The sequence below is a fragment of the Protopterus annectens genome, chromosome 2.part1, assembly GCF_019279795.1.
Source record: "Protopterus annectens isolate FY-2018-M chromosome 2.part1, PAN1.0, whole genome shotgun sequence".
NCBI lineage: Eukaryota > Metazoa > Chordata > Ceratodontiformes > Protopteridae > Protopterus > Protopterus annectens.
Window position 1 is genome coordinate 572,195,611 of NC_056729.1, and position 25,048 is coordinate 572,220,658.

The 25,048-nt window shown below is 38.7% G+C and overlaps 1 protein-coding gene across 7 annotated transcripts in view; it reads left to right on the forward strand.

Moving 5' to 3' along the window:
- The window catches only part of PTK2B (protein tyrosine kinase 2 beta), a 2,401,727-nt gene that overhangs the window by 1,781,570 nt on the left and 595,109 nt on the right, over positions 1–25,048 (forward strand). For all 7 annotated transcript variants that reach the window (XM_044062346.1, XM_044062339.1, XM_044062341.1 and 4 more), the window contains one exon: positions 18,359–18,413. In XM_044062346.1, coding sequence (XP_043918281.1) covers positions 18,359–18,413 — 55 coding nt within the window. The remainder of the gene's footprint in view (positions 1–18,358; positions 18,414–25,048) is intronic.

The window sequence follows — 25,048 nt, forward strand, 5'->3', positions numbered from 1 at the left end:
TGAGAGGGTATGTAAACAGTATGATGTTGACCAAAGGCTCTGGGTACAGTTCCTGACCCCCTTACTCCACGGTAAAGCTGTAACTGTGTTGTCTAAGCTTGCTGATCATGAATGTTTTGCTTATACTGATGTTAAGAACTGTTTGTTTGATTTTTTGAAGCTAACACCTGAAACGTATAGGAAAAAGTTTTGTGAGCATAGACGCAAGGCAGATGAAAGTGTGTGTGAGTATGTTGCTGAACTGAGCACTTATTTTCATAGGTGGGTGAGTGGATGTCAGGTCACCACTTTTGAAGGACTGGTAGACCTTTTGGTGAGGGAACAAGCCCTTAGCACTTTGCCTGAGGACATGAGGATCTGGTTAGCTGATAGACAATGTGCTACTTCACATGAGTTGGGGAAGAAGTGAGACCTATATCTAGCATGCAGGGCATCCGTGCACAGGAAAAGGACCCCCAGTACTGCTCATGGAACCCATGGTGGGCAGCCCAGACTGCCCCAACAGAATCTGCCAGTACCAGGGGAAGCCACTAGTCCAGGTACACTTCCCGGACCTAGGGTTAAATGTTTTGAATGCAACCAGTGGGGCAATGTGGCATACAAATGTCCACGGAGGCAAGGTGGGGAACAAAAAGTGAGAGAGCCAGTAAAGTGGGAAAGACAAAATGCCAATAGTAGGCTGTCTTGAGACAACAGGTTTACAGAACTACCATCCTGCAGATGTCCTGATAGGGAAGGATTTTGATGAGGTAGTACCATGTGTTTATGCAGTTACATGGAGTCAGGCTTGGAGACAAGCATGTAAGTCTGGTTGCTTGGGGGAGACCCAGACAGACCGCAAACTTGCAGCCAGGACTGGTGAGGTGGTTACTTCAGGGAAGGAGCTATTCTGTAGCAGTGAGACTGAAGGTGAGCCACAGCTGCTTGTGGGTACTGATGTTCCCTTTGGCAGAGTGACTGCAAAAGTAGAGGTGAATAGCAGTACCCAGTCTGACAGTGAGGCACCACTGTCAGAAAATTCCATACTTCCTGAGAAAGAAGAGCTGGGAAGGGTTACAAAGAGAGAGTTGAGATAGGCACAGCTCTCAGACCCTACATTGCAAGGCCTGAGGCAGATAGCTAGTGAGGCACCTGATTCTCAAGGGAAGGGGGAATCTGTTTACTGGGACAAAGGATTACTGTATATAGAGTGGACCCCTGATGGAGAGCTGGAAGGTGAGAGAGTACACCAGTTGGTAGTACCTAGAGCCTACCATCTGGCACTTCTAGACATAGCCCATGATATTCCCTTTGCAGGTCATGTGTGCATAAAACTTACAAAGATACATATTATGCAGGACCTCTATTGGACTGGAATTTCCAGAGATGTAACAGGGTAATGCAGGACCTGTGAGCACTGCCAAAAGGTAGGCAAGGCAGGAGACAAGGTGAGAGCTCCTTTGATGCCTTTGCCTGTGATTGAGGAGCCATTTTTGAGGGTAGCTATGGATATTGTGGGGCCTCTGAGTACCCCAAGTTCCACAGGGAAAACGTATATCCTAGTGGTAGTAGATTATGATACAAGATACCCTGCGGCTGTGGCTCTGCCCTCTACTGAGGCAGAAAAGGTGGCAAATGCTTTGTTAGAGATTTTCATCAGGGTAGGTTTCCCAAAAGAAATACTGACTGACAGAGGTGCCAATTTTATATCAGACCTGCTGGGTTGTCTGTGGAAGTACTGTGGGGTGATGCACCTGAAGACCACTCCCCACCATCCCCAGACTAATGGTCTTGTTGAGAGGCTAAACTCTACACTCAAGTCCATGCTACTGCCATTTGCAGACCAGTTTATGAGGGAGTGGGACAAATATTTGCCCCATCTATTATTCTTACAGAGAGGTGCCACAGGTTTTTCACCCTTTGAGTTGTTGTATGGGCATAGGGTGAAGGGACCACTAGATTTCGAGATGAGTGAGAAGGTGAGTGTGAATCTCACAAGGAGTCTCTTGTGGCATATGTCCTAAATCTCAGGACAAGGTTTAGGGAACTCATGAGCTTGGCCCAGGATAACCTGGCAGAAGCCCAACAACAGAAAAAGGTATGGTATGACAGGAATGCTCGAGGTAGAGAGTATGCTATAGGGCAGCAGGTAATGGTTCTCATTCCTGTCAGATACAACAAGCTGCAAGCAGCTTGGAAGGAACCCTACAAGGTGGTAATAAAGGTAAGTGATGTTAACTACATGGTAGAACTGCTAGGCAGAAGGCAGAGGCACAAACTGTACCATGTTAACATGATGAAACCTTACCATGATAGGGAGGCCCTTGTGCTGAGTATTTGCAGTAGCTTGCAGGAGGAGTCTGAGGGAGATCTGGTCACTGATCCCCTCAGTGAGGCTCGGACAGACACCTCAGTGGAAGGGGTAGCAATGTCCCAGCAGCTATCTCCTACCCAAGTTCGAGAAATCCGAGCAGTGTTACAGAAGTTTGGGGACATGTTCACTGGGAAACCAGGGTGCACCTACCTGGTGCTGCACCAGGTGGACACAGGACCTATTAGGCAGGGCCCTTATAGGGTGCCTGAGATAGTCAAAAAGACTCTGAGGGAGGAGATACAGGCATAACTCTCAACCTTCCATCACCGAAATGAGGAACATTAGCCCTCATAATGAGGAACAAATGGGCAAAATGTGGAACACATTTATTTATTTATTTATTATTTTATTTATTTAAATTTGTTGACCGGGAGTGTCTGACTGGACGTGGGTCCATTTTCAGCGGAGGCCCGGGGAGAAAAGCTCCACAGTAAAATAAACAGACAGTAGTTACATTGGATTACATAGTGATTAACAATTTAACATAGAAATTACTTACAACATATTTACAGATGAAGAACATAGTACATCAGTAGACAAATAGAATCTTTATCTATGAAGTACATAACAGGCATTAACAAATGTAACAATGAGAAGTTCCTGCTGTATAATAAGTACTAGGCTTATGAGCATCTGAGCTTGTTATCATCAAGGTAGTTAGTAGAGGTGAAAGGTAGTAGTTGGATGGGGTGGATGATATTAGAATGGGAGTTGCAAGGGCATAGCCAGCATGTTTTTAGGTGTGCTTTTAATAAAGTTTTGAAGTTGGTGCATGATGGTACGGAGGTAATTGTGGGTGGGAGTGAGTTCCATAATTTGGCTATGGCGCACGAGAATAGTGCTTCACCAGCAGAGTTATTGGCTTTAGTGATCTGCAAGTGATTTTTGTTGCTGGATCTTAGTGGACTGGCGGTGCGATAGGGTTGGAGTAGATTCTGGAGAGATGGGACATTTAGTGGATGGTTTACTAGTTTGTGGGTGAGTGAGCGTTGATACCACTGAAGGAGGTGAGGGAGTTCAAGCCAGCCCAGTTCAGCAAGTGAGAAACAGTGGTGACTACGGTAGGATGCCCCTGTGGCAAATTTTGCGATTTTGTTGTAGCAGGTCTCTAGCTTGTTTAGATCACATTGCCTTAGGTTGGTATATACTGGAGAGGCATAAAGTAGGGTGGAGATAAGGTGGGAATTTGCTATTGAAATCTTTGCTGCTTTGGTGAGAAATTGTTTATTTCTGTATAATGCTCCTAGTTTTTTGTGGACTTTTTTATGGTCATGGATATGTGAATGTCAAATTTTAGTTTATTGTCTATTTCCACTCCTAGCAATTTGGTGTGTTCAGTTGGGTATATAGTGGTGTTGTCTTTTGCTGTGATGTTAAAGTGAGAGTTGTTTTGAGTATGTTTGGTGGGTTGGAAGATGAGTAGTTTAGTTTTGTTTGGGTTGAGTATTAAATGGGCATCGGATAACCATGTTTCAACAGAGGAAAAGGCTTCCTGTGTGACTTTTTGCAGTTTGGGTAGGGACTGGGCTGAGCAGATGATGGTAGAGTCATCTGCGTATTGGATGAGTGTGCCATGTTTGGTGGCAGAGGCTAGATAATTGGTGTAAACAGAGAAAAGTAGGGGTCCAAGGATGGATCCTTGGGGAACCCCTATGGAGACAGGTAGTTGGGGAGATATGTCATTCTGCCATACAACGGATTGTTGGCGGTCAGACAGGTAACTCTGAAACCAGTTAGTGACTGATTGCAAGAAGGATAGGTTATTGAGGACAGAGATAAGTTGTTTGTGTGGGACCATATCAAATGCTTTAGATAGGTCTAGGAAAGTAGCAGAGGAGAGATAGCCATTGTTTTTATGCTGAAGTATAGTGTTTGTAAAGGAGAGTAAGGCAGTGGTGGTGCTATGGTTTGGTCGGAAACCATGCTGAGTACTGGAAAGGAGGTTGTTAGTAAGGAGGTAGTGTGAGACCTGAGATTGTATGCATCTCTCTAGTATTTTGGAGAGTGGAGAGAGAATAGCTATGGGGCGGTAATTGGTTAGTTCTGCAGAGGGTCCGACTTTGTGGAGGGGAATTATATGTGAGACTTTCCACAATGTAGGAACATAACTTTCTGACAGAGATCGGTTAATCAAGATGGATACTGGGTAGGCCATAGCATCAGCTGCGATTTGTAGGTATTCACTTGGGAGGTTGTCTGCTGCCAATTTGGTGGGTTTAAGTTTAGTTAAGAGTTTTTTTATGTTGGAGGTAGGTACAGGAGAAAAAGAGAAGGCAGTGGGGAGATTACTAGTTGAAGGTGTGGGTTGGAGGGGAGGGGGGTTGTGTTGTTTAGCTAGTGATAGTATGGTTTGGGTGAAGTGTGTGTTGAACGAGGTAGCAATATTTTCTGAGGAGTGAGGGATGTTAGGGGGAGGGGTACTGACTTTACCAACACATACTAACAGGTTACTAACAACTTCAGCTAGGAAGGTCCTAGGATGGTTAAAATATGCTGGTTTTACTTACCAGAAAGATCTTTTAATGAATTAATATGATTATTTTCTATTTATCATGGATGTCAGTTAAAAAAATCCTATTATTGAATTTGCAACGGAGCCTTTCAATGTAGAACTTCGAGGATCATGAATTTTTGAAGACCCCAAATGAGGTATGTTCCTTGTAATGAGGTACACTTGAGAGATATGGATACAGGAGATGTTGGAACTAGGGTTAATTGAAGACTCTAGCAGTCCCAGGGCCTCCCCAGTGGTGCTGGTGCCAAAGAAGGATGGCAGCATCAGGTTCTGTGTGAACTACAGGAAATTAAATAGACACACAGAGTCAGATGCTTACACCATGCCTAGAACGATGAGGCCCTAGAGCATCTGGGTAGAACTAAGTATCTTTCCACCATTGATCTTACCAAGGGTTACTGACAGGTGCCCTTGACTCCCAGTGCTAGAGAGAGGTCAGCCTTTGTCACTCATTTTGGCTTGTATGTGTTCATAAAGATGCCCTTTGGGATAAAAATACCCCAGCAACTTTCTAGAGGCTGGTAGATCATATCCTAGCAGGAACGGGGGGGGTTTGCCCTTGCTTACCTAGATGATATTGCCATCTACAGCCATTCCTGGCAAGAGCACCCTCAACATGTCAGGGGGATGCTGGGCAGACTACAGGGGGCAGGGTTGATCATTAAGCCCAGCAAATGTCAGGTGGGTATGGCACAGGTCTCCTACCTAGGACATAGAGTGGGGAGTGGTAAGATCAAGCCAGAACCTGCCAGAGTAGAAGCCATTCAGGCATAGCCTGCACCTGTTACCTAAAAGCAAGTGAGGGCATTCTTAGGGACAGTAGGGTACTACAGAAAGTTCATCCCCAGTTATAGTACCATAGCTGCTTCCCTCACAGACCTGACAAGGAAGAACAGGCCAGATAAGGTAGTGTGGACCACAGCATGTGAGCAGGCATTCCAGAAGCTTAAAGAAGCTTTGGGAGGACCCCGTATGCTAGCTAGTCCAGATTACAGCAAAGAATTTGTTGTGCAGTTGGATGCTTTGAACCATGTGGTGGGGGGCTGTACTTAGCCAGATTTCTTCAGAGGGAGAAGAGCACCCAGTGGTTTATCTCAGTTGTAGGCTCCAACCCTGGGATGAATGCTGTAGAAAAGGAATGTCTATCCATAGTGTGGGTACTGCAGACTTCAGCCTTATCTGTATGGAAGAAAATTCACTTTAGTGACAGAGCACAATCCCATAACATGGTTGCACAGAGCCAACCAGCAAAATGCCAAGTTGCTAAGATGGAGCCTAGAGTTGCAAGCATATATGTCAGTGCAACACCACAGTGGGATTAGCAATGCCATCGCAGATGGGCTCTCAAGACAGGGAATGGGGTAAGGTATACTCAGATAGACCTAACCCTCTCAAGCAATGTTTCTCAAGGGCCGCTTGAAAAACTAGCTTGAGTTTTCCAGGGAGGCAGATATGTGAAGATAGGTGAAGGCTGCCAGCCTAGCCAGATAGAATTTTGCAGATAATTTGTAAATATTAATATAAGCCACAGGCTTGTTCTGTTAAATGGAAGAAAATGCTGTTAAATGTGGAATTGCAAAAATGTAACAACAGTGCACTCTGCTGTAGGAAGGCTGATAAGTCAAGCATTGTATAATTGTTTGATGTCAAAATTCGGAGCAAAGATGTCTAAATGAGCACATTCTTCCTATTGTTCTGAGGCCAGAGTTAATGGCTAGAATTTACATGTATAATTTATTTTATTGCTCTGGCTTCCTGACCAGCTGCAAGATCAAAAGGGCCATTAACCTCTGCGTTTCTGTTAGCCTGGGAAAACAGAAAATTGTTAAGAATGATGTAATGTGAAGCAGCACTGTGTTATCAATTAATAGAGAGAGAATCAGAGAGCATTTTGCATTTTGTCTTGATAACATCCAACTCATCAGCACTGTCTATGCTCTATATATGTAAGTTTATTTTAGAACTGTGTTTTCTCTTAGAAATAGCTAGGAAATAGGAATATTAGATTATTTTTTTCTGTATTGATTTCAGAACTTTTCTACTGTATTATTTTAAGTATTTCTCTGTGATCTCTGAACTCTTGAATAGCATTGTGTAGTAAGAAGTATTGTTTTGTGTTTTTATTATTTATTGTTAAATATTTTTAAACCTTTCAACTGTGGCTGTTTTATGTAGAGATAATTTAAGCTCTAGAGTACATTGCATGTATATAGTAATACTGTTCAAGCCACTCCAGATAAGCCTTGACTGTTCAGTTGTACTTAGCATTTGGATAATAATATTGCAGAATTGGACACCCTTTAATAAGGGCCTTTTTAGTAGCAGATAAATATTATTGGGTTTTGGGAGTGATTTCTACCTTATAGTTTGGTTGAAAGGGGCACAGCTGGAGAACCTGTGCCACCCATAAACCAGGAGTGTCTGTGTGGTTGTATATAACTCTTATCTCAAAGTGTGTGTGTGTGTGTGTGTGTGTGTGTGTGTGTGTGTGTGTGTGTGTGTATCTATTTGGGCCAGGGACATGAAGCACTGGTTGGGCGGAGGGGGTGCTGGAGGTTTTAGCTTACCCACTTGGCTGAGATCTAGACCCTATAGCTATGCCAATGGGGAGTGTTATTGGGGATTTGGAGAGAAAGGGAGAAACCAGCCCCAGACTGACTGTGATCTCTGTGTGCTCTTAAGGGAAATTGTACTTTACTGTGTGTGCATTTGTTATCCTTCCCTATGTGGACGCCCCTCACTGGTGTTAGTGGTGAGGATTGAGGCTTTTTGATTGCTGGCCCAGTGCACGGGCATCACAATAACACACAATGAATCACCATGTGTTTAGCATACAACACACATTCATGAATCATCACATGCATACTTTAGAAGCTACTCCCATCTCATCTCATCTGCTCATTCTAATAGGCACTGAAAGATTAAACTGGGCAAGCCCTTCCCTTAGACTCTTAAAGACTGGGATAGCCTTAACTTCATTTCATCCCTCTCACCTAGTGTACACTGTAATATTCAGAGTATTAATCCTTTTTGTTTCCATCTTAGAGCACTTTTAAAATCTGTAACATCTGGGACTAGACTGTCATTTACCAGACAGCCTAAAAATTTCTTTCCAGGAGTCAACTTGGGATTAGTACGTCTGTTTTGCTCCTGCTGAGAGAAGGATCAGAGGGACTTTATTTCAGCGGCATTCCTGGAGACTACTCATCACTGCGGCATTGCTTCTTAGGCAACACCTTGGGATTAATGCTTCTGCTTTACTGATTCTTTCTGGTCTCTGATTGGGCAGTGTATATGAGACCTCACTGAGTGGTCTGATTGCAGTTTTAGTGAGAACCTCTTCAGTGGCTTTGTGCAGCTTGGCTTTCTGTTGTGTCAGCTGTCGTAGGTTCTGTCTAGGGTATCTGCCAAGAGAAAGGGAAAAAGTGAGTAGGGCATATAAAACAACCCTACATCTGATGGAAACACATAAAGCCAAGCCTCCAGGACACCATTAAGATCCACTACCAGTCCCAACAACACTGAAGCACATCTGGGGGAGCATAGGAGGATGCTGATAAACCCAGAGTGGACCTGGGGCACAGAGCACTGGGCTGGTATAAATGAGGTCCAAGGAGATCACACAAATTTAAAAATAAATAAAATGAAGGCTGATCATAGTATAATCATTGCTCACATCAGAATTCACAGTCGAAAATCATTGAATATGCAGCAAAGTGTGTTTGGATTATTGGTAATCTTATATAGCATGACAGAAATGAATACAGTTAGCAGAATCTTCTCATCACCTCATATGGACTTGAATATCACAAAATGGTGTTAGCAGTCAGGCTAAGGATTTGTTATTATAGACAGGGGATTCAGCGGAGATCAGCTTGCTGTGAGATATGTATCCAGACAGAATGTTTACACCTGACTGTCTTCCCCTCTCTTCCTTAGAAGTATGAATGCTGAGCAAGAAATATTCTACCTCCATAGTGTCTTTTTAGCCTTCTTCAAATTTACAAAAAAAAAAAAAAAACTTGCAAGATAAAAAGTCCAAGGAAAAAATTGCTTTTCTAAATGCCAAAAGTCTCAACAACACTATTTGTGATTTGGAAGTCCTCTGCTTGGAATGTTGATCTCTGCAACATTCCTGAAACACTGAAGAACAAAAATCCACATTATAAGAATCTGCCATACATCATTTGCATCCCTTACAAAGTGTGAGGATTTCCTGCCTAAACTTCAGGATATAAAATCAATGAAAATGCAATCCTCATGGGGATTTTAACTACCCAAGCATCATCTGGGTAAATTACTCAAGATCGAATGCATATAGTCAAGTATTAATTGACTATGTTAATCAAAACAGTCTAGAACAAACAATATGAAATTTTAACGGTGATAATACCTATCTTTGATAGTCATACTGACAAACCTAGGATCTTTCTGCTCCCTGTCCATAGTTAAAGCCTTTATGATTAGCTCTGCTCATGAAACCAGCATCTTTAAACTATGAGTAAAACCAAGACAGGATTACAAAGAAATCATCTTGGAAGACTTTACTAGTGGATAATATGATGCAAATAATTTCATACTTACAACAAACTGGGATACTGGCCTAAATGACCAAGGTAAGTCTTCTCAGGTACTATTGGTGAATTATGTGACACAGCATTCATTAACATTTATTGGCAACAGACAGATATACAGGTAAATCCCTCAAAACACTCTTTGGTAGAATCATAGAATTAGTAAGAGATGCAGCCCAAAGGGGGATTACTTAGCTTTTCAGAAATCACCCTAGTCATAACAAATGTCTTGGCTGAATACATTTCAGAAGTTGCTTACTTTAATTATCACGCCTTTGAATTTTGGCAGCAAACTCTGCTTGCTATCAAAGGCCAAAGGCAATGCAAAAGAATTCTTCAATTACTTACACCATTTGTCTGAGCATGAGACAATTTCAAGCCTAGCCAAAAACACCTTTTGACATTTTCCGGCTAGGCTCAAGGATGACAAGACGAGGTAGAACTGCAGAGAATTTGAGGCTGTCCATGCAATTATCTAGGTTTATTTTGAAGGTGGCAGGGTGGTACTCTGCTTGAGATGTAGCGGAAGTTTGCTCCAGTGGTGAGGGATACATTGGGATGTGAATCTATCATGTCAAAGTGTCTTATTTATCTGGTGCTGAAATTTTAGCTCATTTAACTTCATATTTGATATACCATTAGTTCTGTGAAGAAATAGGAGATCATATTGAAGTGGATCTTTTATGGCACAAAATGCTAAACATAGATTTTTTTGGGAAGTCTATAAATGTCTGTAAAAGTCGAAGTACAGAGGTATGGCTGCCAGTCTCACCTAATAACTTAAGATTTTTGAATTATACTTTCATTATTAATAAAATTCAGATATTTGCAAAGCGGTGGTAGTTAGACACCTGCTGTCATTGACAGTTTTTTCCAGTATTATTTATTTATTTATAGTTTGTTAACCAGCTAAGAGGATTGATACAAAACCCTCTTCAAGTACTTTCTGTGACATGTGACAGAGAAATCAGATTTTATATATATAAAAGCTAACAGCTTGTGTTGTAAAACACAAATATACAGAACTTGAACAGAAAAACAAATAACGGAGAGAAACAATTTGACCTCTTCTTCTTAGTAAAGCAGTATACATTGGGTGAACTGGATCACTTTCTTCACCTAGGTGTTTTATTTTTTTTCTGTGCGAGTTTGTGAGTTTGTTTTTTGAACTGAATAATTCCAGTAAAACATAAAATGTCAAATTATCCAGCATCCTGAAGAGGTATATTTGTATTCTTGCTGTAAGTGAGACTTCACTGTTTGCGTGAATAGTAGTAGGTTGTCTATTTCTGTGATGTTATTTAAAAGAGTTTTCCAAGATGGTGGAGATAATTTGTCATATGATCATTCACAAGTGCTTAGAGTGAACTGAAGCCTGATTAATTTTATGGTGTTACTATTGCAAAGCTTTTAAGTTGACTGGTGAATGGATAAAAAGTTTGTTAGGGAAGAGCAGTCACTTTTTTGTAGTGTGGATGTAAAGGTGCATATGTGATGTGAGAGACTGGTAGCCTATTACCTCTTTCAGAAGAGAAGCAGTGATATTCATTAGGTTAGACGACTCTTGTTTTCTGTTGTTTGTAACATGTTAATATTTTGTACAGATGCTACATTTTCATTTGTTACCATGCACTACCATATAGGGTGATATTCATAGTCCAGGGCTTTGTTGTTACCATGCACTGACATATAGGGTGGTATTCATAGTCCGGGGCTTTGCATATTCATAACGAACCAGCCAGAGCAGTGCTGTGAGTTCATGCAAATTCCGGACTGTTAGGATGACTATGGAAATGCACAGGACTTTTTTTGTGAACATGCTGTCCCTATCAGAAATGCATAATGTGATTAATGCATAAACGATAGAGGGACAGCTACTACATTGCTAAGGAGTTTACACTTATAGACATTAATCTCTAATGAACTCATATTCATATAAACTGTGTAAATCACCCTGAAGTTATGCCAGAAAGCAGCAGATTTCAGTCAGAATAATGACATGCATACAAGTTGGTGCTTGTGCATACCTTGGCATTTTTACTGGAGAGGGTTGCTGGGGTGAAATGTTTTATTTTCGTGCTTGTGCATACCTGGACATATTACTGAAGGGGTCACTTGGGTGAAATGTTTCATTTCAGTGCTTTTGCATACTCAGACATATTACTGAAGAGGTTAGTTGGGTGAAATGTTTTATTTTAGTGCTTGTGCGTACCTGAACATATTACTAAAGGGGTCATTTTGATAAATGTTTCATTTTGGTTTTTCCTGTATACCAAGGCATTTTACTGAAAGGGTTGCTTAGGTGAAATGTTTTATTTTAGTGTTGTGCATACATAAAGGTATTACTGAAGGGGTCGCTTGAATAAAATGTTTTATTTTAGTGCTTGTGTGCCTGGAAATTTTACTCAAGATGTCACTTGGGTGAATGCTTCATTTTAGTGCTTGTGCATACTTGGACGTATTACTGAAGGGGTTGCTTGGGTGACTGCTTCATTTTGGTGCTTGTGCATACCAGGATATGTTACTGAAGGGGTCGCTTGGGTGAATGCTTCATTTTGGTGCTTCTGCATACTAGGAAATGTTATGAAGGAGTCATTGGTAGAAATAATTTATTTGTGTGTCAGAGAAGTGATTGTGCATACTTGGACAAACCATTTTGTGGATTGTAGCTCCAATACCATAGGCAAGCAATGGATGTGCATACCACAGGGATGTTGGGCTATGAATTGCAAAACCGCTTCATTAGCATACAAAACTTCTCACTTGCATATCATTATTTTTAGGCCTTGCAAATTAGCATAAATGGGCTCTATGAATTGTGTCTTTGCTATGTTCCTTCATAAGCATCAGGATTACCCCTACCACATTTGTGCAAACGACTATGAATAATGCCCATAATCTCATTTTTGGTCATGATAGTAATAGAAATATTAATGTGACATACATTTATAAATGAGCATGACTCACAATGTCTTTGTGTAACAGGCTTAAAGCCAAAGACAATGGGAAACAAATGACCAAAATCAGGGACAGATGTTAAATATTACTCCTTTTTTTAACACCTTTATTGAATTATCACCTAAGACATACACAAACATATACTTCTATAAAAGAAAGTAAACCATGCTAACATCTACACCATTACAAACATTGTACATCACATATAATTTTTATACAATTATCATCAATCCAACGTTACATTGATCAATTTCTGCCTTCCCTTGCTCCTTTTCTAAAACATTATTCTATATGTATTATTCCCACAATTTCCATTTGTTTTATGTTATTTACTCCTACCCTTTTCTAAAGGTGCCACTTTCAGTTCTTTTATCTTTTACAATATTCACTATGTATTCCCTTCCCATATGTGAAAAATAACTTGTATGTTTTCAGAAAACATTAACTTTTAACCTTAAGAAAACATGCACTGGCTATCTTTAAATAAAACTAAATTATGCAGTGTTCAGGTAAATGCTGTGATACCCATGCACTGGCCCAGTAATCAAGGAGCGTCAATCCTCACCACTAGCACCAGTGAGGGGCGTGCACATTGGGAAGGATAACAAGTACACACACAGCAAATTAGAATTTCCCTTGAGAAGACACAGAGATCATAGTCAGTCTGGGTCTGGTTTCTCTCCAGATCCTCAATAAGACTCCCCACTGGCACAGCTATAGGGTCCAGATCTCAGCCTAGTGATCAAGCCAAAACCTCCAGCACCTTCTCTGTCCAACCAGTGCTTCGTGTCCCTGCCCAAGTAGCTGACACACACACACTTTGAGATATCAGTTATATGCAAACACACACACACTCCTGGGGAAGGCTGGCACAGGGTCTCCAGCTATGCCCCATTCTCGCGAGACTATAAGGTAGAAATCACTGCCAACAGCCACTAATATCAGCTACTATAAGGCCCTTCCCAAAGGGTGACCAATTTCACTGTGCAATATCACTGTTATCCAAATAGTAAGTGTGACCCAGGGCTAAAGCTATTGGAGTGGCTTGGACAGTATCACCAAATACATGCAGTACACTCTAAGAGCTTAAATTACCTTTACACAAAACATCCACAGTTGAAAGGTTTAAAAATATTTAATAATAAAAATACAAGACAATACTTATTATTTCAACACAGTGACATTACAGAGTTCAGAGATCACAAGAAAATGCTTTAAAATCATACTGTAGAATAAGCTTATAAGGAAAGCTCAGTAGGAACCCAGACTAAGTCCAAGCACAATAATATTCCAAAAATGGACATCCAAAAGGCTGAAGTTGAGTAAAAACAGTTTTAATAATAATAAATGTACACAAAACAACTGGTGAGCGCTTTCGCGGCTTACCTGCTTCTTCAGACCAAATTAACACTGTACTGCTGAGTCATTTCACATTACATCATTCTTAACAGTTCTGATTTAGTTTCCCACCTAACAGAAACTCAAAATTTACATTTCTTAGTAAGCAGCACCTGACCAAGAAACCACAGCAATAAAAGACATTATACATGTAAAACCTTAGTAATTATCTCTTAAATCAAGACAATAGAAGAATTTTCTGGCCCAGACATCCTGTCTCCGAACTTGATATCAAACAGTCATACAATGCTTGACTTATCAGCTTTCTTTTAGAAGAGGTGCACTGTGGTTACATTTTTTGAAGCTCAGTACAACATATAGTTTAATCCTAGCATGTAGTTCTCTTTACATTTGTAGAACAAGCCTGTGGATTACATTAATATTTACAGTAAGATAGAATTATTTACAAAATTTTATCTAGCTAGGCTGGCAGCCTTCACAAGTGCATTAACAGTTTTTCTGTTAACTAAATGCCTTCTCTCTTATTCACTTCCAGTAATTTTGAAACTTTATTTTTTACTGACCTGCTTGCCTTTGTATCTTTAAGTTTTAGGTTCCTCGCAGTAAATAATATTTAGACCTCTCAATTTACTATCTTCACCTTTAGTCAGCTTGTTTCCATGGAAAGATAAGATCATAATGCAGAAATGCCCTCAGCTCGAGATCTCTCAAGTGGCACTGAACATTTATCTGGTTAAAGAAAACAATTTATTACATAGTGGTCTCCCATTTTTCAAAACCCACTTTCATTCACAAAAACATGTCAGTATATGAAGACAAGGGCATTAATCCAGGGATTCATCTATGCAAAAAAAACATTTCAGTTCTGTTTATATTTTAATTAGTGCATGTTTGCACCCCATCCCTCGCCCCAACAGCCCAAAATTACAACCTGTTGACTTAAACATGCTTTTGTCTAGCCTTTCTTCACTTTTAACACTATGATGCTTACATTTCTTAAAACTAAAAAGTGAGAAGGAAAAAGTACCTGTTTACTTTATTATCTTTATGACATACAGTATAATCAAAGAAAATACTTCACTATATTACATGCAATGTGTATCATAAACTGTTTTATACAAATACTGTTAAGAACAAAGATTGTTTTACGTACACATACTTTTTTCCCTTTTTATCCATCTTTTTTTTTCCTTTTAATGTCCTTTCTGGCATTACTGATATGTAATGGGGCATATGCCTGTCAGTCACTAACAAGTATAACATAGTCAACAAAAATCCAATCTTTCTCAACCATTGTTTTCTTGTAAAGCCATATTTCACAAATGTGATTGACACTCTATACTTGCTGGTCTTCCTCTTCATCTCAGTCTTTTAACCCCAAACTCCAGTTCAAATCCAAAGTACTCCTGATTTTTCTATCAACTCCTGTGCTTTTTTTTCTGTCTCACAGTCATTTTCGTTTGGAACATTGGAAAAAGTTTCACTGGTAAAGTTACTTTGATCCTTACTGTTCTTCAAAAAATTACTTTGATGCTTCAGGAAAAAAAAATATTTTCTGTAGATAGCTGTACACAGCAACTTGAGTCTCACACCTGCTACTCAACATTCCTTGATTGTTGGGATAATTGTTTTTCTCTAAGAGCAGTTTAGAGGAATCTCTCTCTCTCTCTCTCTCTCTCACACACACACACACACACACACACACACACACACACACACACACACACAGAAACACCTGGCCTGCACATCCAACTTGGCAGTTTAATGCAGCACTGATACACCTCTGCTAGCCCTATATCTTCTACTACTAGGCAGTTGTTTGTGCATTGCATCCTGTTAGTTAATACACTGACCGTCTCACAGAAGCACCTGGTGTATTCAAATGGATACTTCCCCTGTAAAGGTTACAGCCTTCAGTATGCCACAAACAGCGTCAAGGACATCACTGTTTATTAAATAAAAACAAAGAACATGAAAACAACAGCAAATATTTGTTTAAAATAAAAGCAAACAGCTAAAATGGCAAACAGCATTATTATAATAATCCCAAAAGCAAACAAAAATTGAAGTGCCTTTTATCATTACGGCTCCTCTGCTGTGAGTGAATACCATTTATCTGCCTTGTATCTCTACCTGAGGATGGAACTGTTAGATCTTGTACTTTATTTTGCATTGCCAAAATCTTTAACAGAAAAAAAAAAAATACAGTGTTTTCCTGGCATGAGAGTACAGCACCATCCCATTCTTTCTAAACTGGGAATTCAGATGAGGCATATAATTCCAACCCAGTCTAAGTGGAGCTGCACAGATGTCTCCTTGTCTGATTAGTCACTTTTCTCCACAGACACCTGACAAAATGGATGGAAACAACCTGAAAAGATTCATGGTCAAGCAGAGGGAAGTAGTCTTGTGAACACAATAAAAATAATGTTGAAAATATTATTTTTGACAATTCCTCAGTATCACCAGTAAAAAATCAACTGTATAAAGTCACTGCAATAAGAGTAATAGCCTCTTGTTATTTGTGCTTCACATTAGATTTTATATGCCTCCTTTAAAACTCCAAAAGTGCAGCTCCTTCAAAAGAGTAAATATAACATGAAAATGAGTGTTTCTGAAAAAAGAAAATGCATGTAAAAAGGTTTCCTATTGTAGTTCTGAGACCTGTAACTGCGAGTCCCAGAAGTACAAGAAGGGACAGAGAAACTAAAGAACAGTTATTTATAAACACTTGCTGTTGCCCTTGAAAGTTATTTTTGCAAGAGGACAAGGCCCTGAACCCCAATACCCTCATTAGTTGTATACACTACCTCCACGATTGCAACACCTCCAAGAAAATGGAGCATACTGAGGAGTGACGATCGAGGATCCATTTTTCACATATTCAGTGCTGCTATTCCGGGACTTAAGTGTCTCAGAATTTAAAAAGGTTATTTTGTAAAAGAAAAAAGTACAGTGCTGCATATAAAATTCTTATCTTATACTTCTGTCATGGCTTTTCACAACAAATTCTGTGTGAAGAAGTCAATAATACTGTCCACATGTTTTATGGCATGTCACAAATGTCACACATGGAGAAAATCATGCAAGAATTGCACACTTACAAAGTGCTATTTGACCATGTTTTTATCAAACTACAGCATGTGCAATGCTTTTTTTTTTTTTAAGATCGTAGCAAACAAAGCTTGCTGTCATATCAATGACAAAATCAGCTGATTGTATTGTTACTGTTTCATCAAAAAGATGCCTTAAAAGGAATCCAAGGCATCATGGGCATTCGTGCTGGTACTGCTTAAAAGTTTGAACCTTCTGCATCTTTAGAATGGTGCACTTGCTGTTTCTTACGAAGAGTTGCAGTGAGCTCAGTGCAATGGGAAAAATGGACTGATTAGTACACATGTCTGTACAGGCCTTCATATCATGTGTTTTAAAGTAGTATACCTGTTCATATTGTAACACATACCAAAAATGATAAAATGTATGAACTGAAGAATATAATAGTATACTTGGAAGTAGTGCAACCAAGTACAGTTGTGCATTAGTAAATGGTGCGACCGTGCACTATAATACAGCCAATTCTTTATTAGATAGCGGAAATGTTTTATAAACAACGCAGTATGAATATAAAGGTGTATAATGAAGCATGTGGCCTGCATGCATGCATAGAATAAAAGTACTTCTAAACACCGCAACAAAACTTCCAGTTAAATGAAGTAACATGCATTGCACCTCTGAGTATTTTTATTTATTTTTATTTATTTCACATTTGTTTACCACGAATGTCCAACTGAGCAAGTACGCATTTTTATCTGGGGGCCCGGGGAGATGAGCTCCAAGACAATTAGTAAAAATTACAATAGTTACATAGATTACATTAACATGTTACATGGCAATGTAGGACAATAAGCTATGTACCAGGAAACAATCACTTTTATGTACACAGTACAAATCATACCATCTGCTAATGTGCAACTTTGAGCAAGTAATTTGGCCAAGCACTGCTCCAGGGTCATCCCTTAAGAGAAGCATTGATGCTTAATAGTCTTACATGGTTAAAAAAAAAAAAAGCTTAGTAGTTATTTTTTATAAAGAATTCAGTCCCATTCCATTAGCTGGACAGCACGATGAAATATGAGCAATTCTGTTTTCTGCTGGTATGGCAACTGCTAAAAGGAGCACTAAATAATATTTAGATTTCGATATTCCCTCATACCTATCCCTATATTCAGCCAGCTCTTCTTAACGTCTGCATATTTCAGATATGTAAGAATTTAAGATTTGAGGTCAGGTTGTTACACAAAAAGTAAACTCGGGATGTAATGAACTGATCTGTATATATTTAAGTCTTTTACTCCTCATATTCAATCAGTCAAATAAAAAGATTTGAAAACTGATCATGCTGTGTTTAAATGTATAACATTTATATTCAACAGTGTTATGAATTCACATAATTCACAAAGGAAAAGTACATTTAATAGTTCAACATTTTGCACTACATTTACAATAGTAATTTGAATGCATGTTTGTGAAGAATGTTGTATTTTCTGTTATGTACAAGTATAACAAACTAATTTCTTAGTTGTTTTGATTTTTTTCTAGAAAAGAGGTGGGACTGGATCTGTTTTTTCCAAAGCAGCTACAAGAAGCAATGAAGGTATTTGTTTCTTCTTTTGTGTAAAAGTTAATAATTTCCATTTACCATAGTTGACATAGCAGCAAACAAAGTATGCTTTGCTGTATAGCTTAGCGTATGTTCTTTTGTTAATTGATTTATGTCTTTGTTTTACACCTGAAACAGTTCACATTCAGGGGTTAAAATAAGAAAATGCATAGTACCTCCATTTATGTCTGTGACCTTTAATTTTGTTAAAGCTGATTAAAAGAATGAGATCCAAAGTTGCTTGAATACATTAGCATTTTGTCACACCATATTAATCTTTTTTCATCTGTGGCTGTTGTGAACCAGACTTTCTTTGGTTACTGTGAAGTGGGCAGATGAGATGTGGGTAACAAAAACTTTAGTCAGGTGCAGTTCTTCCTAATGTGAACTTTTAAGATTAAGGATACAAACCAAGTAACTTCAAGTTGCTGTTTCATTTATCCAGTGGTTTTAGCATATGTAAGGGCACAGCTAATATGCAATGTGCAGTCTGCATTTGTTCATCTATTATATGTAGTATTAATGGTGTCTTCCTATATCACAGTAATTAGACTTCAGTAAATATATTTAAAAATGTTAAATTCAGGCATTACGTATTTAAAGCAGTGTAGATAGGTAGGGAAAAAGTAGTGATGATCATCATTTGACTAATCTTTGCTGTCCCACTATGGACCACGTTTAAAGTATTGAGCGATTTTCATTAGTTTGTTAATTTCATTACATATTCAAGATGTAGTGATGCTGTCATGTATTCGTTATGATCCAGAGTACTGCAACAGCCACAGAATGCACACCGTCAGACTCACCAACATTTATTTTAGACTGTACAGCACATATAGGATATCACATCACATCGTGCTTGTTTAGAAACACTGATAATGGCTAAAGACAACACATCGCAAAACTAAACTTTGCAACTCTAAACAAAACAGATTTTATGCATCGATATGTGCATTGATATAGAAAGATATAGCATTCAATATTAAAACATCTTTGACATTTCAGGACATTGCTTCAGTTCAGAAACACGTTACATCTTCTGTGATTTCTACATTCTTATTAATATATAAAATGAAAATACTTTATTATTTCAGAACCAGTATGTTCAGTAAAGAGTTTCATTCTTTTGAGATCTCTGAGTATATAGCTGGATTTCTAAATATATTTCCAAGCTTGGAATATTTGGGAAAATCTGTGGTTGCATTTCTGATGCTGATTCAGTGTGAAATGCTTCAAGTAAGGCCTCAGAATGTTCCAGACTTAGGTGCAACTAGCCTTCAGCTCACCTATTGCTGTTCATATGAATGCCTCTTAAGACACCTCCTTGAATATCTCTCTAGATATTTTTCTGCTGCTTGTTTGCTCTTAGCATCACACATCAAGCTCCTGTATTCAACACAGTCAGTGTGAGACATATATATATATATATATATATATATATATATATATATATATATGTGTGTGTGTGTATATATATATATATATATATATATATATATATATATATATATATATATATATGTATATATATGTATATATATATATATATATATATATATACATATATATATATATATATACACACACACACACACACATATATATATATATATATATATATATATATATATATATATATATGGGTGTAGAACTATTCACTGAAAGCACATTTCACAGAAAGTGAAATGACTGTGCACAAATCACTGAAAGCACAATTCACTGAAAATGCAATTCACTGAAACAGATTTCACTGAATGTTATATATGGCCTTTTCCCCACTGTAGTGCGACCCTGGAGTTAGAATATATAGTAAGGGGGGTGGGGGGGTGTAGCTACCCACATAGTTTAGATATATATTAAGTTTAGAAAACAATAATTTATTGAAATTGCAAGTATCCATGTGTATAGTTCAAAATATTTAAAATAGGTGGGGGGCTATACCCCGCACACCCCCTACTATATATTACTATATATTCTAACTCGAGGATTGCACTACAGCAAATGTGTTTCAGTGAAAGGTGCTTTCAGTGAATAGTCCTAGACCCATATATATATATATATATATATATATATATATATATATATATATATATATATTTTTTTTTTTAATTCTCATTTCTTACCTGGCACATTGCTGTCCCTCTGACTTATCCACACACCCCATCTACCCACCCCTTATACACGTATAGCTTTCTAATAGCAATCCCAATCATGCCCTTTTTCCAAGAATCTCCTTGATGCATTGATAAGTCAGCCTTACCATGTAACTCTTAACAGCCAATGAGTAAGGATCCAAAGGGGAGAAGTGGATAGGGTAGGAGAAGCCATCCCATAGCAGCAGCTACTCAACATCTCTACCACAGGAAGTTTGGCGGCAGTGATGTGACCATCCTGGTGCAGATACTTATCTGCCTATGCCAGTTTGCTTGTGAGACTACTGTTTTCCATTATTGACCACACATGCAGGAATCCCTTTTGCCACTCTCCCCCCACAGGTAGGAGAGGTGTCTGTTGGTCACTTCATCATTTCAACAGGTTTAGAATGTTTCCAAACGTGGGTCACTGGCAGCACAGATGAATGTCTTGCCTCTGCATCATTGTAGAATACCTTAAGATAAATTCATTTTATGAACTTGATGAAACGTTTGTTGAACCCACAAGCAAATACCATTGTATTTTCCCTTAGGGCATCCTGCTGCCTGATTGCAGTGCTATTTTTGTTTACACTATTTTTGTAGTTTCTAACCAAACTCAGTTTCAAAATGAAATGACGAAGTAAAGGTAGAATGTCTAGTGTATTATCATTTGTTAAATGGTTTTGAGATTTCATATCAGTGGAACAATGTTCAATAACATACAATGTATGAGTGTTTAAAACAAACAGGTAAGTAATAATAGGGCAAAAATAAATATCCTGCAGTAAAGAAACATCTAATGGGCATACTGTTTATTGTCCAGCTTATTAGAAATGTCATTATTCTTTAAGGAGGCTAAAAGTTATATGTACTAGCAAAGCAAGCTGACATATGAATTTCTATTTGAAGTGAAAACAGCTACCAGTCAGTAGGAAACTTATGCAACATAAATATACTCCTATGTATTATGTATACCTTTTTTCACCATGGGATTAATACTAATTTTTTGAAAGTTTGTGTGTAAGATGTACTTGTTAAGATCTGGCATTGTTGATCCAAAATTATTCCTGGCTGCTGCCAAAATCTTCCAAAGGAATTCATGGGAACCCAACCCTCAATAAAAAAATGTACAAACACTTCTTAAACTAGATAATTCGGTACATAAGGGTAAGAACTATATATTTTAGACTGGAAATATAAATAATAGAAGGCATAAAAATTTAATTAAATTCATGAAACCTAGGAAAGAAACAGTTTGTTTTGTTAACATTTTGTCTTTCATTCTGCACATCTGTTAAAACTTTGATTATGAGTACATATTCAGCATCTCTGTGTCTCAACCAACTGTACAGTTCTGGCTAATACACCTACTTGTCCTTTGTGTCAGATGTTAAACTTTGGTCCTATCTACTTGAGTTAGTAGGGGAAATTCCCTAATTGCCTGGTCAAATTTTTCTGAAGTATAAATACCACCTCAGCTCTCCCCTTAAAAGAAGCCACTGGCCTAGCAGGACTAACCAAACCAACAAAGCATAAACAAATAAAGAGCACGCATAAAGTAAATATAAAAAAAATTATCTCATAACGTCTTATGATAATCACATTTTTTAAAAAGCCATATACAGTAACAAACAGACAACTGTCCCTTAGGTAATAAACAGGATAAAAAAGAAATTGGTTCAAATCCTTTGGCTTTGACTTTAATCATTATTTTGGACTTGTTGACTATTGATAATTTTGTAAGGATAATTGAAAAATGTTATTAACAAACATGCACATACCGAAATTGCTGGGAGCAAACCTATTTTTATTGACAATAGTAACTGGGTATTAAAGGACTTAATGGAATCACAATCTACTGAGAGTTTTAGCAATAATGGACCCAGAGGTGTTCTATTTCCTGTAACAAAATGCAAAGACTGTAGGCATAAAACACCAAGATAAATTCTAAATCGGCCAGTCATTTCAATTGTAGTTGTTTATACTGTAGGGTGAAATTTGTGTTTTTTTTGTATGATGGACTTCTCGGAGTCTGAATACAATTATAAATATATGGATGTCATTAACAAAAAGAGAGAAAAATGTCGTTTTTAAAGATACTTAAGTTTGCGTTATTTTTAAATATTTATTTTTTTGTAATTTGGACCAAGTCGATTGAAATAAAAGAGATAGTGACTTGTGAAATGAATTAAGAGTGTTGTGGATATGACTGTTAGGTTAAATTAAATGCTTGTGCCTCTCTCTCAGTCAGAATGAACATGTAAATCAGAAGCTTCTTTTGATGTGACATTAATCATGTAGATGTTCATTTTCTTTTGACTGGATTTAACTACTTGATGAAACTTTTTAAATATACAGAGTGATAATTCCAGTTGGTGGGACTAAGCATTTACTTTTAATAAGCTTTATTCCTGCCATTTCAACAGTATTTGCTTCATATCTATTTTTATGTTGCTGTACTTCTTGACTACTTTAACATTTTTTATTTCATCCAGAGATTTTTTATATTGGATTATCTGTTCAACATTGACCTCTGACTCACAGCGAGGTTGGGACCACATCCTCTCTTCTTTCTTGGAGTGTTTGTTACTTTGACATAATGAGTTTATCACTGGCAATCTGCTTTTTCCACGTACTACTTCTCGTTAGTTCCCTACATGTCTGTGTCTGCTTCTATACTTCATCCCTTAAAACTCACTCTCTCTCTTTCTCTTTGTCCTAACCACATGCTTCCCTCCTCTTCATTTTGTCTGCTCCTTCAGTTTGTATTCTGCTAGCAACTTTAAACATGATGTAGGCAATGAAAATTGCATTACCTGTAGCTGGTTTTGCTACATGTCTGAAAGACTGTTCTGTATTCCTTTTTATGACTTTTTACTTCCTCGCATATTTATTAGTTTATTACATTATTAAATAAACTGGAGCATTTCTGCTCTACATTTCTTAAGAATACTTCAAGTTGGGAGTGTTTAGGCTCGATAGTGAGGCACACTGATGTCCCACTCACTAGGTTGAATAAGGAGAAGGTAACAGTCAGCTGTCTGTCAGGTGCCAGAATCCAACACATAACACACACAGTCAGGTCACTCCACAACAAGTACAAGTATGATTCTGTCACTGTCCATGTGGGGGTCTACCTGACAACGCCGAAAACTGACAATGCCAACGATGAGAACACCGACACCAGAAGATCGAAAACTGAGATGACCGACGGATGAAAACCCTGACGCTGAGAACACCGACATGTGAAAAGGCTGTGTAAGTATGCGGTAGTGACCGACGTTAGGGTGCGAGTAAGGTAAGTGTGCGATATTGACAGACTCTAGGGATAGGGGTGGGTTAAGTGAGTTAGGGTTAGGGCGCGGGTTAGGTGAGTGTGCGATAGTGACAGTCTTTAGGGTTAGGGGCGGGTTAAGTGAGTTAGGGTTAGGGCGTGGGTTAGGTGAGTGTGTGATAGTGACGGACCTTAGGGTTAGGGTTAAGGTTATAGATAGTTGTGTATGTAAGGTTTAGTGTGGGTTTGTAAGGATTTTGGTGTGCTTGTGTTGTGTGTGTGCTTTTTGGACAGGGGATTTGTTTTGTTTGTTGATTGTCGGGATTGTGGTGTGTCGGTGTTGTAGTGCGTCGGTGTTGTCAGGTAGACCCCCATGTGAGTGTGAATGACCTGAGATGCACCTCCCTGGAGTACATGAAAAGAGACATGGAGGAGCTCTCAGATTATATGGCCCAGGCAGGTATGACCCTAGCCCTGAGCAGCATCCTGCAGTCACCCAGAATGATACCGCAGTAGAAGCAGAAAATGATTGACTTCAACAATTGACTAAGTTTCTGGTGTCATTCTAAGGGGATCCAGTGTCTGTCTGCTTGGGATGACATGACTGACAGACCTCGATGCTTTGCCAGCGATGGCCTGCATCTGTCGCCTTGGGTTTCCAGATACTGGCTAACTCTCTTGCCACCCCTGTAATGTTTTTTTTAGGCAATGTTCTAAAGACCAAATTACTACTGTAACAGCTATAAATAAATGCAGTCTGAGTGTCAGGCTGCTCAGAAGTCTAAATCTCAAGATGCACTTGCTCGAAGCACTCCTCAAAATGGAGAACATCGACATTTGTGCTGTAATGGAGACCTGGTTTAAAGCAGCAGAAAGCACCCCTACGCTACCAGGCTATAACTCATTCCACACATTTTGACCCCAGAACATGGACCCCACACCTTTTGGCCCCAGAACATGGAGCAAAGCTCCAGAGGTGTTGGTGTCTCCATATTCATAAAGGATATGCTCACCTCCAGACTAGTAGCCCAGCATAACGCATCTAAGATACTTCAAGTAAAACTAATATTGTATTAAAAAAAAAATTCTAAGCTTGTTTCCTGCCTTTCCTGTGGGTAGTCTAGTCTGGATACAGATTTGCTGTGTCCAGGACTATTTGTGGGCTTCTAACCCCCAAATCTTTCTGTGTTGGAGGAAAGCCTTCTAGCTTAATTTTGTTT